Raw genomic sequence first — 14,307 nt, 5'->3', positions numbered from 1 at the left:
GGGGTCATAAGACTTTTTTTCCTTGATGCCAAAGTGTCAGTTTTGTAAAAACTTTCCTTGGGCTTTTTCAGGTTTGGGATTTACTGATTGGAAAAGGCATAAAAATGTCAAAAGTGTCAAATCTAAGAAAGAAACAGGATATGCCAAATCCCCACAAAAGCAGAAATAAGATATTTATGGAAAAATTCATAATCTGGACTATTTCAAAACCAGGAAAGTCAGTCATTGAAGTCCATTATGAGAATTCTTGACAGTTTTCCTGTTCTTCTTTCAAGGGGTGATTAGTGTAACTTCACCAGCTGTTTTTGTGGGTTTATCACTGAAGCTATATTAGATCATTTATTTTTTCCAGTGGTTCTTAATGATGGTATTGATAATAATCAAATTTTTTGGATTTTGGAGACAACTTAACTATTTAGAATGTGTGAAATGTTTGTGCATGAGACATTTGAGGCATGTTTATTGCATAAGTTAGCACTAATTCAATGCTTAAGACATTGAAATACAATTTTGGTGAAGTGGAGCTTACTCTGTGCTGTAAAAAGTGTGCCTCACTTTGGGGATGGGGGATTTGCTGCTACATATGTTGAAAAACACTTTATTTTAAATTTTTAGTTCAAAAAAGGGAAAAAACAAAACAACAAAAATGTCATCCCTCTAAAAAAAAACCTTTTTTGTACTTGGTGCTGTGGTGAGTTATTAGGAGGGGTAGCAGTGCTTGTCTTAGTCCAAAGATATCATTGTGAATGACCATGATTTATTCAATTCTATGTTGTTCTCTTTCTGATTTTAATGGGGTAATCCAGTTTTAAATGCAGTAAAAGGGTTAAAAACCTTCATTCATGTTTTCATTTTTATTGTTTAGTCGTTACTTCTCTTCTGTAAGAGTCAGTTGCCTCAAAATAGTGTATATTTTTGTCAACATTCCTGCCCATAGGGGGGGGGGATTTTTCTCTGTTGAGGTTGGTCCATACCTGCTGCATTTTTTAAAGAACAATTGTGGAAAAAAAACAGCATTGCTCTGTGTGAATCTTGCTTCTCACAATAAAAATCATTTGAAAAGAGTGTAAAAAAACTTTCAATATATCTTCTTTTTTTAAGGTTAGTGAGGCACATGGTGTTGTTTTTTTTAGCTTGTTTTTTACTGAATTTTCACCGATGTTTTATCTTTTTTTAAACTTGATACCTGCTATTACAAAAAACTGCTTAATTGCATTTTTTAATTGCGAGAAGCTTGAAAGCTTACCGTATTTGGTATTAATAAATAAATAAATACATTTGGAGGTTTTTTCCTTGAAAAGTGAATGGCCAATTTCGCCAATTTTTTTTAGTTGTATATGTTGTATGTAAGTTTCCTTGTAACCAATTTAAACAAACATATTTCATTATAATTTAAAGAAAAACTGTGAATTTTTTGGGGGGTCTGTTTGAATCCTTCTTCCACAGGAAAAGATAATCTGAAACTTTAAAGCTATTTTCTTTTATTTAGGTGGGTGATGGTACAACTAGTGTAGTATTATTGGCTGGAGAATTGCTAAGACAAGTCAAGCCTTACATTGAAGAAGGTGTCCATTCACAAGTCACCATTAAAGCCTATAGGAAAGCCACTAATCTCTGCATTGAGAAGATTAACGAAATAGCTGTTACAGTAAGTATATTCAAGAGTTTAGGCATAAGGGCTCGGGCCCTTAATTCACAAAGATATAGGGGGGATAAATGTATGTTACAAAATCAAGATGGAGGGGTAATTTTGCTTCTTTTTTTAATGCCAAAAACTGTATTTTTTCATGAAAGTATAAACACGTGTTTTTAAAAATCTAAGAGGAGGCAATCCTCCCCCCCCCGGCTAATTGACGCCCCTTTTTTGGGGGTGCTGTAACATCCAATACCAAATTGTCCTAATTGCAACAGAAAGACGTGGATTTATACTAATTTCTTTTAGATATTTATTCAAATATTTTCTTTGGATTTTGTTGGTCTCTTTTCAGAATAAAACACATAAATAAGAATGGCGATTATTTATACAAAAATCAATCTACTAGATAATAGCGTGCCAAAAGTCATGTCTAGCCATAGCCTGTCTTTGCTTTCAGTTCTCGTCCAGCTTAGGTATCAGTCAGTCAATACCAACAATACTTAAACTTAATTTTGAGCCATAAAATAAATAAAATATATAAATAAATAAATAAAATAAGCCATAAAATAAATTAAAAAATAAATTTTTTAAGGTTTGTTTCTCAATCAAAGTAATGAAAAAAAAATGGTATACATGATGGATGATTTTGTGGATCTCTTTCTCTCTGCAATAGTAAATAAAAGAAAACACGTTTTTCCAAATAAAATTCCAGTTTCAAAAATTGTAGGGAGGTATATGGACTATCATCAAGTCCTTTCACCTCTTTGGCTCCTTCTTCAGAAAAATTAGCCACTGGAAGTTCTATTCTCCTCGAGTCAGCAATCAATGAGTACATGCTATTATATACAATAATACACTGTCATTGATTGTGGGAAGTGCGGGTACTTGATCTGTCTATCCCCAGCAGTTTAGGCCACTCGGCCGCCGGTACCAATACTATTAATTAGTATTGTTATAACTATTTATTGACAATTCTATTAATATTTTGGAGCAATAGCAATGCTGATTTGGAGTCAGAGAGACAGAGTATATTTTCAGATTCTATGTTATAATTTATAAGTGCATCCAAGGCCAGGCGAATGTCACATAATTCGGCAGACAAGATAGAAGATCCCAATTGGAGAGGAGAATAGATGTTCAAATTCAGGGTTGGGAAACATACTCCTGCTCCAGCTCTCTCCCTCTGGACGAATCCATCTGTATATGTGTTTCTATGATTAGGGTACGCCTTAATTTAAAAAACTAAAGAACAACATTAAAATTTCAAACAAAATGAAATTATTTTCTATATGAGAGGAACTGGCGCCTCCTTAACCCCCACGTTTGCTCCTCACACAAAAAGGGATGGAAATGTTTGATGATTTCATAATTATCCATAGTTTGATACTTTAATGTTTGATATTTTCCATAATCTCTTCACAAAATAAATGAAAAGTGTCAGTTTATACTTAATGATATGTCGACAGATGTATGATATGTCGAAAATCGGTATATTAAACAATAAAAAAATCGTGATCTATAAATAACGTTCTTTTCCAGCAGTATTCCTATGTTTTTTTTCACCGAATTTAAATAAATAAAAAGATTTCCTTCCTCTGCAAATGAAATTAATTTATTAGGGGGCTCTGAATCAGCTTGTTTATTCAAATCAAAGGTCTAAAATTGTCTCCTTAGTGGGGATGCAGGGCGAAAACAAGTTCCTTGTGAATTTCCTGATTTAGTTTGTTTCTCTGATTCTTCATTTTTGCGTTTGTTTTTATGTATACCATATACATAATTAATTGTCATTGATAATCGAAATGAAATGAAAATATATTAATAGGTTAAACTTTTAATAAAGTTAGTGAACTTTCTCTTAAACGTTCCTAACCTAAATACTCACTTTTTTGATAAATGTTTTACCTATATTATATTTTCATTTCGTTTTAATTTTATAATTAGAAAATGTACTTTGGCAAATTCTATATATTCATGGATGTTACCAAAACCAATAAAAGCTAGAAATCCTCTCTAGACGGTGCAGTAAAGTTAAAACCAGCCATGAAAGGTTTTATAGGTCAATCAAATTGCTTTTTGTGGTTCATTTGTATTGAGTTGTGAGTTTCCGGTTTCAAGGAAGCAAAATCATGGCTGTCACTTTTCAGCCTTAAACTCACCTCTCAAAAGTAGGTCTTTCTTCCCCAAAAAGTATTCTAAGAAATTGATGCTTGTAGTGCTGTTTGGCTTGCATCATAGATTGACTTGCATCATAGATCCTTTAAGAGAATTAATAGCCCTTTAATAGCTAAAAAATTCCCGATTCTTTTTTACGGAATCTTGTGCGAAGTCACAAACGACAGAATTGTCAAATAAAAAGTCTAACTGCTTAATATTAACAACAAATAACTGTAAAAATATGTATTGTTTGCCAATATAAGCAGTTCATTTTCAAGTGTTCGCAAGTGTTTTTCAGCCAAACAAGTGGGTCTCAACGTGAGTTTTGTCACAGAGCAGTGTACTTTAAGTTTAGTTATTTCCTTTTTTTTTAATTAAACCCGATTGAACCTTGAACCTTCATATATTAAGGAAGAAAACAGACTTTTTAAGTATCCCGCAAATATTCATCATTCCCTGTAAATGTTCCAGTTCCAGTTCCAAAAATTATAGAGAAGTATTTAGACTATCATCAAGTCCTTTCACCTCTTTAACTCCTTCGTCAGAAAAACTAACCACTGGAAGCACTATTATCCTCCAGTCAGCAAGTGCGGGTACCTGAGCTGCCTGTCCGCAGTAGTTTCAGGCCACTAGGACTCCATTCACATGGATTATTTTCAAAATTAAGACTCTAAAGTATAGACAGTCGAAGGATGCGCTTCATGCCCATGACTCACAAAAATATTGCCATGGCCCACTGGTTGGGTGTGCAGCCCACATTGGGAATCACGGATCTAATTTTTCAAGAAATTGACATTAATATTTAACCTTATAGGAGTTTAACCTTATATGTATTTCTCTGGGCAAGGATGATGAAAATATTGAAAAAGAACTATCTGTCTATGTTCTCACTGGGCAGGGCCTGTTGACAAGTTACAAGGATATCTACTTCTATCTCCTATCAGAGCTGTTATTAGGGTTGGTGGCACCCAGTGAAAAATTAATTACAGTGCCCCCTCCCAGCTTAAATATTAAATTTTAAACAGTTTAGGGTAACAAACTAAGTAAGGAGTGATGCAGCTCAATAGTAACCAAAACTCTAAGAAACAGAGTTTTGATAATAATAGATACATCAAAAGAGTCAAATTTTGATGCTTATTCAAAACATGTCATGAGGGAAAGGAATTTTCCATGGAGGGGGAGTTCCAGTTCTGAAAGTTGTAGAGAGGTATATGGACTATCATCAAGTCCTTTCACCTCTTTGACTCCTTCATCGGACAGACTAGCCACTGGAAGCACTATTATCATCCAGTCAGCAAACAATGAGTGCACGCTATTGTTGATTGTGGGAAGTGTGGGTACCTGAACTGCCTGTCCTCAGCAGTTTAAGGCCAGCCGGTACCAATACGGCTCTTCCTACTTACTCCCGGTCTCTTCTGCTGGAAATGTTAAGCATTTTACTCTCTTTCTTTAAATGGTTTGACGAGATATTACCTATTTAAATTTTCAGTCCATTTCTCAAGTACTAAAGGAGGACATTAAAAAAAAGCAAAGAGACAGACAGGAATATTAAACTCGGCTGAAGTAGATGAAAAGACTGCTGAATTCATAATTCATGATCTCTTCAATTGAAATTAGAGTAGCTATGGCCAATTGAATTTGAATTGGATTATTTGTCTGGTGTCGTAAAGGATTGGTTTGCCTGTTCAAACTCGTGTAAAATAAATGATTTATAATTTTTATTTTATTCAGTGTGTCTATTTTCGTATCTCTCTTTCTCTTTGTATCAGTAATCAAAAATTTGCCGAAAAATTACAATTGTGTTACTTCTGGCAACCCCGGCTAATAATAGAGTTTAGAAAAAATATTTGGGGGTGTCTGTGTTTTCAATCACATTATTTTGCCCAAATTTGCGTATTTTCATTGGAAGTCTTATTATCTAATCTTACTGGAAAATTTCACCTTGTGTGCAGACTTGCCGAACCGAATATTTTATGGCTAAAAATCTGCTGCAAGAATTTATTTAGAGCATGCAATTTAGTTTTGAAAAGTAGTCATGAAAAAGCCTGTGTTTTTTTGGAAATTTATGTAAATTTTGTTATGCCAAATATTCTCGTTGAGTCAGTCTGAAATATTAAGGTCAAGAAGTTTGCCTGGTGGTGTTGTTATTCAAACCTTTGTTTTCCAAAAATTATACGAATTTTCTTTCGTCAAAATACTTTGACTGTATAAATTTAAAATTAATACGTTTTACATACGCCTGAGCTCGAAAACTGAAATTTTAATCTTTTAACCGTATTTCTTTTCGGCTATCGTTTAAACCCCTGAGTCAGCATTTACTTTTTGACAAGTCCTTAAATTGACAGCCTGTTTCGCACCGAATTTTTCCTGATATGTTTTGGACTGAAAATTTCGCTTTCAGATTGGGAAGACTAATGAAACCGAGCATAGAGCATCGTATTTATATAAGTGAATTTTTCCGTTTTCGTACTGAATTTTTCCGTAATTAATGTTATTGTTTTTCGCTTTCAGATTGGAAAGACTAATGAAGCTGAGTATAGAGCATCGCTTGAAAAATGTGCGGCTACAGCCATGTCATCAAAGCTAATTCATGGCCAGAAAGATTTTTTCAAAAAGATGGTCGTTGATGCTGTATTGATGCTTGATACTCTTCTGCCATTGGATATGATTGGCATTAAAAAAGTTCCAGGTGGAGGTCTAGAAGTAAGTTATTGGTATTGTTATATTTATATAAGATATTACGTTAGCTGTTATGTTATTTATATGTTACTATGAATGTTACAAGTCTGTTTAATGTCGACATTCACCAATGATTCCATTAGCTTTGTGAATCAGCTTTTTCAGATTTATACAAGCTTTGATAGTAAAAGTTAAAGTTAGGTTAAATCAGGTTGTAAATCTCAGAAATGGGTTAAAAACCTAACTTAACTTCTCACCATCAAACTTCGCATGAAACTGAAAAGTTGACTGGCAACACTGACTAAATGCAAGGAGAAAAAAAAAGTTTTTCGGACATTCACCAGTGATTTTTGACATTCGCCAATTCCGTACATTCGTGGTAACATATATATATTATGCTAATTATTATTATGTAATGGTTAGAATAATATTATTTTGCTGTTGATTACCAACCAAAAATAAAATACGAAAAAAAGGAAAAAAATAAAATGCACCTCAACAAATATTTTATTAGATCAGGAAAAATGAGATTTATTCGAAAGACTGAGATTTCTAATTCTTCCTTTGACATCTGCGAAGAGGTCATGCCTTCGATTCCTTTCGAACTTTCTATTATTTATCAAAAACTATCGAGTTTGAGCATTCAAGTGCGTCTAGATGTTTTCAAGAGGGATTGTCAAACTATAATTTCATTTGCCCGTATAAGCGACTGAATATGAAGTAAAGCTCCACGATAAGTATGATCTAAACCTACAAGCTATGTCTATAATAAAAAGAAGGTTAAAATGCTTAGAACAGGCGAAGATGTAGCACCAATAATTGTTTTTATTGGAGATCCAGAAGAGAGACAATGGGAAACGATTTAAGGGAAAAGGAAAAGGAAAGGAAAATTTTTATTGTTGAAAAAGTAGAGTTGTGAGAAAGAGTCAAACTTTAGCGTAAAGAGCGAGGCGTGTTTTTGTTAACATAATGCTACGTAATATAATAAATTTCATAAAATAAGTGTTGTGTAATGACGTTGTACACGTGGGATATTACTTTATATTTGAAGAGATTTTACGAAAAAGAAATTCGATTTTACTACAGTTCTTTGCAGCACCAAGTTGCCTAATGCCAAAACAGGAGCGAATGCTCTTCATCCATTCCAGTCTGTTCAGACCCTAATTCTTTACTCCCATTTATGAAGTCCTAATTTCCCTTAAATCACTTCTTGTGACTTCTTTCTACCCCGTTAGACCTCCACTCTTGGAAAAAACGAACAGACTCTGTAGTCTGTATATATATATATATATATATATATATATATATATATATATATATATATATATATATATATATATATATATATATATATATATATATATATATATATATATATATATGTGTGTGTGTGTGTGTGTGTGTGTGACTTCTTCCTACCCCGTTCGAAGATGTCTCCTCTTTGTTTGTTTCGGCATAAAAAGTACGCTTTTAGCATGCTATCATTCGTAAAACGTGACCTAATCTTTCTTTTGTAATACCAATGAAAAGTGGGATCAAACCATATTTTCTGTAATTGTTTAATATATCACCATTCAAATACCTAAAACTTTCCTTAACAATTCATCGTCATTACTCTGTCTTCTAGTTCCTAAATATATGTTAGCATTCTTCAAATTGTGTTCGTTCTGCGAAATACGCCTTTTGTCTTGGCTATTTTACTTTTTGCATTTTCACTGTATCCACCATCCTCACTAACAACACTGCTAAGGCAAGCAGAGCTATTGACTCTGTCGATCACTCCTAAGATTCAGGATTCATTTATCTAAAACAGCTTCATAGTATTGGCGAAAACCTCAACTAAATTACATTATCTCTTACAAAACAGGAAAAAAAGAAACTAAGTATGACTAATAATACTTGTACAAAACGGAATACAAGTTTTGCTGAAGCTTTGCTGAAGTGATGCGTTCTGCATCTTAATGGCTTAAACTTGTTCGTGTATCGAGTATTGGCTTTGGGGGCTATAAAAGGAGGCAATAACATATTGTGTTTTTCACTAGCAAGGAGCAACTGTCCAAATTTGCACACGAGATGGAATCTCCGTTCTCTCAGCGTTGGTATTTTCAACGTTGCAGTTGCAGTTGTATACGTGTCATATTTGGAGCCCGTTAGGATTTTGTCGCCCGTTTTTGAACAGCCACGAGATCGTCACTTGAGTAGTCAATGTTATGTACCTGTAGTCCCCAAACAGGGCACGCGTATTCTAGCAAGGGACGTATGTAGCAGACATACGCTAGTCGTAACTGATTCAGTGGCAAACCTAGCCGTCGGAGTGTAGTCAGTGATTGCAAAGCATAGTTGCACTTTTTCGCAAGGTTAGAATCAAGGTATGGAGATTGATGGAGAGATCTCGACCGAGATTAAACGTAGAATTAGACTAGCTACAGGTGCCTTCAGTAGATTGAAGCCTATTTGGAGAAATAATAAATATTCAATGCGACTGAAGCTTCGACTCTTCAACAGCAATGTACTCTCAATTCTCCTTTACGCAAGTGAATGTTGGAAAATAAACACCCGGCTTGAAAAAAGGATCCTTGCATTTGAAAATATGAGCCTCAGAAGAATGTTGAATACAAGCTGGCAACAAAAAATTACAAATGCAGAAATACGCAGAAAAACAGGTCAACCTCCAGTCATTGAGTTGCTGAAAAGAAGGCGGTGGACATACCTGGGACACGTTCTTCGGATGGAAGAGAGCCGCCTTCCTCGAACAACCTATGAATGGAAGCCAGACGGTAGAAGAAAAAGGGGCCGCCCCAAAAATACATTGATATGAACATATGACTGAGATCTGAGGACGGCCGGCACCTCACTAATACCTGAATGGGAAGACGTCATCGCTGCAGCACCAATGCGAGACGAATGGAGAGACTTTGTCGACGCCCTATGCGCCACCGATGGCTCTGGAGGAACTAAGGTCTAAGGTAAGAATCAAGGTAGCTGAAAGTACAGTCAGTACTGAAACTCACGCCATGAATAATTATAGTTGAAGTGGTAGGGAACCCGGGTTGGGAACAAGCTACGTCCCTTTTTGGTGGATTAAAAAGTATCACTTTTGTTTTATTGACGTTAATTTGAAGTCAATTATTCCTGCACTGATCGGTAAAACTGCCTTACAATTCACCTTGGAACCGAGGTATTGCTTGGCATGTATCCGTGAGAAATTTGAGCAAGATGGACAGATCATCGACATATTTGAAGTGTTCATCAAAGTTCACGAGAAAGTTGCTGATCACAGCCAAGAACAGTAAGGGAGCAAGCTTGGTAACCTGGGGACCACTACACGTTATTTCAGCCCATTCAGAGTTGAGATTTCCAGCAAAAAGTCCATAGGCACACTGGTGATGGCTTCTGAGGAAATCGACTATTAACAGCAGAGTCTGTTTTCTAGCCCCCATTTGTTTCAGGTTTTGTACCGCAGCGATATGGCGGATTAAATCGAACGCTTTACGGTAATAAGCCAGCAAATGGTCTACTATGATGTTTCCCCTGTCTAACCATTCAGTCTTAAGGTGATAGAGACGCACAAGATAATGGGTAGGGCTGCTTCCTTTCAAATAGTCATACTGGAAATACTCTAGGGAAGGGTTGATTTGCGTCAGGAGTTCACGATATATAAAAGATTCAGTGACCTTGGCGAGATTTGCTGTCATTGAAATTGGACGGAATTGTTCACATGATTTTGGGTGCTTCGCTTTTGTTATAAACCGAACATATGCTCTCTTCCATGCTTGAGGGAAGATTTAATCTCTGAAGTGCTGATTTATCACGGACGCCAAAGCTTTAGTCAGGAATGGTGCATATTCAATTAGAAGTTTGACTAGCAGTTCTCTGGGATATGAAGCTCAGTCCTTTTTTAAGTTCTGCAGTTCCACACAAACTGCATATTCAGGTGTCTCAGCAAACTGGTGGCCCGAAAGGTCAGCTGGGAGACTACCGACATCTGTTTGATTGAGTAAGGAGTAAGCCGAACATATATTTGTGGAGAATGTCTTCACTTCGACTGACGATAGAAAAGTTCCATCGTCTTTTGTACCTTCAGGTCACTACTAACACTTTAAACCAGGTAGCCGCTTAACCAGTCTATAACTCCTCTTCACAAAAATAAATGTTCTTTCACGTCCAAACCGCCGATTAATTTTTATTCTTTTCCTTTTTATTCATTATCCATTATCATTTCCATTTACTCGTTATATTTTATATTTTATTTTTATTCATGTCCTACAATTTTGTCACGGTTTAACATATAATTAAAATGCTCTGCCAAACTATATCTGTATCTCATCCCACATCTATCAAGAGTAAACTCACCCTTTTCATCTTTTAAACGGGTTTAATCAAAGCTTTTCAAGACGCACTAAGTTTTCTTTATCTTTATCAAAAATCATATTCATAATTTTAGTTCATAATTGCGGTGGCCTTAGATGGCTTAGTACTACCATGACTTACTTTTAGTTATCTTTGCTACCATCCACGCCATTCACCCGTTGTGAGATACATTTAATTTTTTGATGACTAAAGACTTGCAAGCAGGAGGAAAAGGGTGAAAGTTTGTTCTACTGAGGGATTTTAGACTTGCATATTTTTTTTTGGCAGGCTAGCAGGAATAAAAAAGACGTTGAAAGTCTCGAATAAGATGAGGAGAAGAATAAAAAATATTTAAAGAAGATAGGACTTGTGAGATATAGGAAAGAGTGAAGCTGTGGACAGTGCTAGGTGAAGGATGAATGTGCGTAGATTTGTTGAGTTCAGATGATCTTGCACTGCAGTGAGTATGTAGTAGTAAAGACAATGAAAGTTGAGTAATAGTTAAGACAATTTAGTGTATAATTAAGACAAAAGAAAGTTGACATGCTTCCAAAAGAGCTGAGATGTAGGAGCTCCCTCGGGTCTTTCAAAAATAATTTAAATAAATATTTAGTTAAAAGTCAATAAATGAGAGATAAAAAGAAAGATAAATTAAATTAGATAAAGTTTATATTTTTTAGTTTATTTAGGCGAGTTAGTTGTACGTCTGGGGAGGGAGGGAGGAACCCTATGGTTAAGATTAAAAAAAATTATATAATGAGTTGGCATGTTGTTGTGTCGAAGGGTGAAGTGGGAGCCGTACTGCGTGTTAGGGAAGAATCTTTTATGTTTATGGGTCTCAACTTTAGTTTTGTCACAGAGCAGTGTACTTTAAGTTTAGTTATTTCCTTTTTTTAATTTAAACCGATTGAACATTGAAACCTTGACTATCTTATTACTTAGAATTATGCATAGTATTAATGTTTCGACGTGTTAACTGGTGTTAACGTCTTTTTGCAATAGCATTATTTCTCACTTTTAGGACACGTTGTTAGTTCAAGGAGTGGCTTTCAAGAAGACTTTTTCATATGCTGGTTTTGAAATGCAGCCAAAAAGTTATGATAATCCAAAGATCGCTCTGTTAAACATCGAACTGGAATTGAAAGCTGAAAGAGATAATGCCGAAGTCCGAGTCGCTAATGTGGCTGTAAGTCTTCTTTTTTTAAGGCATGCCTATATTTTTCAGTTTGCTCGTTTTTGTCCCTAGGCTATTTTTTGCAACGAATCAGCCCTTTAGGTTGCCTTTTAGTACCATAGTTGTCCGATTTGTACCATAAAAAAAGAAGTTCTCCGTTCCTCAAAATTTTTAAATGGTGTACATCATAAAAGCATTTTTGTAAAAACAAATGTTGCAATGTATATTAACATGCGTTAAAAAGGGAATTGATTCTCATTTTGTTTAAAAGTTGATTTTCTTATCGTAGGCCTACTTTCTAATGTCATTACCAAAAAAGGCCCGAAGTAAAAACTCTAATTTCTGTAGCAATCCTAAGACATCATAATGTTTTAATATTATTAAAGTTTAAGAGATCATATAAAACCATTAATTTCCTACAGTCCCAAAAAATTGAAAATAAAGTAATAAACCTATCCAAAATCACAAACAGAATTGGCTTGTAAAGCTGTGGATCGGTCACCCACTATTTGGAAAGAGGTTTGTAATAATTAATTAATAATAATAATATTAAAAAAAATCAATGCTAGACCACGCTTAAAAACAAATTAATATGAAATCAACCCACCGACTGTTCACACGAAGACAGTGATCGGTCCATCATCTGGCAATCAAAATCATACCAATTTTTCTCCACGTCATTCATGAATTAACGCTAACTAAAAAATACCCAATATTTAATTAATTCCATTCCTAAAGACACGAATAAGCAGTAATTGAATGCCAATCGCTCCCCACAGTAGCGGCAACACCGAAGACTTAACAAACTGAGGGACTGGCTGGAACCATTACATTCTCCCTGTTACCAACCGCATACGGATCTACATCCCTCAGTAGTTGAAGCAGTCAGTTAAGCATGATGAAGGATCTCCGTTGAAGTACTGATGTGCGAACGAAGATACGAATAAAATAAAAATATTTTCAGGAGATCAAAAAAAGTATCTGCAATTGACTAGAGGACTCTAGCCGCTTTCTCTTGAAGGCGGTGAAGAGATACAAGCAAAGGTGGAAATATAGACATCCAGACGAACTAATTCTAACACAGATAAAAAGAGGGAAGCACAAAACACGGAGAATAGAAAAGGAAATACTTGCTTCAGTTTCTGGATGATTCCAATTCATTGTGAAACTTGCACTCTTATCAACTGAATGTACTGCTTAAATGATTAATTTTCAACCAGATGACTTCCCAGGAATCAAGCTTATTGATCTAGTGGACGACTTACGTCGGCGAGTTTGCCAGGGGATTTACAGTTTGTCTTGATTTATTAACAGCATGTTTGGTTTTAGTCAACTTCAATTTGAAACTTTAGCAGAATCATGGCTCGAAAGAAAGGAAGCTCGCTGGAACAACTTATGGTAGTCGACTCAGACATAGTCTTTAAAACTCCATTCTGCTTCAGACTCAAGGACAGGCGAAAAATATCTTTTGGCCCCTGATAAGAATTTTCCCTACTTCCAAAATATATTATTATATTCATCAATCCGGCAAGAGATTCACATTTTCTGTATAAACTGTGGATATTTAACCCTTACGATTTTCACGCGTCAAGCTGAAATCGGTGGTATTTTTCCAGTTCCATGTCATGGGTATGCGAATGTTGAATAATTTAATTCATATAATTGCTGCTGTAACAATAGAATAGGTGTAGCTGCTGTAACACAACCACCCAAAGTTTGTGTAGAATTAGATAAAGTAATACGATAAAGAGGAAATTCCTGATAATCTTATCTGAAATAGACTATAAATCTTCACTTCAGTTCTCAAGGCGTAGGCTTTAGCTGAAAGACTTGCAAAAACCGACCTTTTTGGCCTCTGTCTAGAATTATGTACTGTTTTTCAAAATGTAGCGTCATATTCACCCGTTCAGCCAAAGATCCAAACTCATCAATGAAAACTACGATGGTTAGGCCCTTACCATTTTCTTGCAGTTAACTGAATTTGGCAAAACAACAGAGAGAGTGAGAGAGAGAGAAAAAAAAACCAGATTGCTGCCTCGGAAACAAAATTGTCAGAAGTTGCTGTAAAAAAAAAATTCTCGGAAAATGCCTGTCTAAAAAGGCATACCAATTGTATGTATTTAGCTCTACATGAATGGGAAACTTCTTATAGTCCTCTCTGACATAGACTAGAAGACTCCATTTCGACTAGGCCATGGCTCATCGACAAAGAAAAACCGTCTTCTTTGGCCTCTGACGATAAACATATACAGCTTTCCAAAACGCAATATTATATCATCAAGCTGAATTGGCGGCATAAAAAAAAAGAAAAAAA

At 35.2% G+C, this 14,307-nt stretch overlaps 1 protein-coding gene across 3 annotated transcripts in view; it reads left to right on the top strand.

The window, feature by feature from the left end:
- Positions 1–14,307, top strand: part of LOC136040546 (T-complex protein 1 subunit eta-like) — a 38,236-nt gene that overhangs the window by 6,462 nt on the left and 17,467 nt on the right. For all 3 annotated transcript variants that reach the window (XM_065724747.1, XM_065724750.1, XM_065724748.1), the window contains 3 exons: positions 1,490–1,648; positions 6,302–6,493; positions 11,841–12,005. In XM_065724747.1, coding sequence (XP_065580819.1) covers positions 1,490–1,648; positions 6,302–6,493; positions 11,841–12,005 — 516 coding nt within the window. The remainder of the gene's footprint in view (positions 1–1,489; positions 1,649–6,301; positions 6,494–11,840; positions 12,006–14,307) is intronic.

This window comes from Artemia franciscana, chromosome 21 (genome assembly GCF_032884065.1).
Source record: "Artemia franciscana chromosome 21, ASM3288406v1, whole genome shotgun sequence".
NCBI lineage: Eukaryota > Metazoa > Arthropoda > Branchiopoda > Anostraca > Artemiidae > Artemia > Artemia franciscana.
Note: the sequence above shows the minus strand (reverse complement) of the source record. Positions and strands in the feature narration are given on the sequence as shown.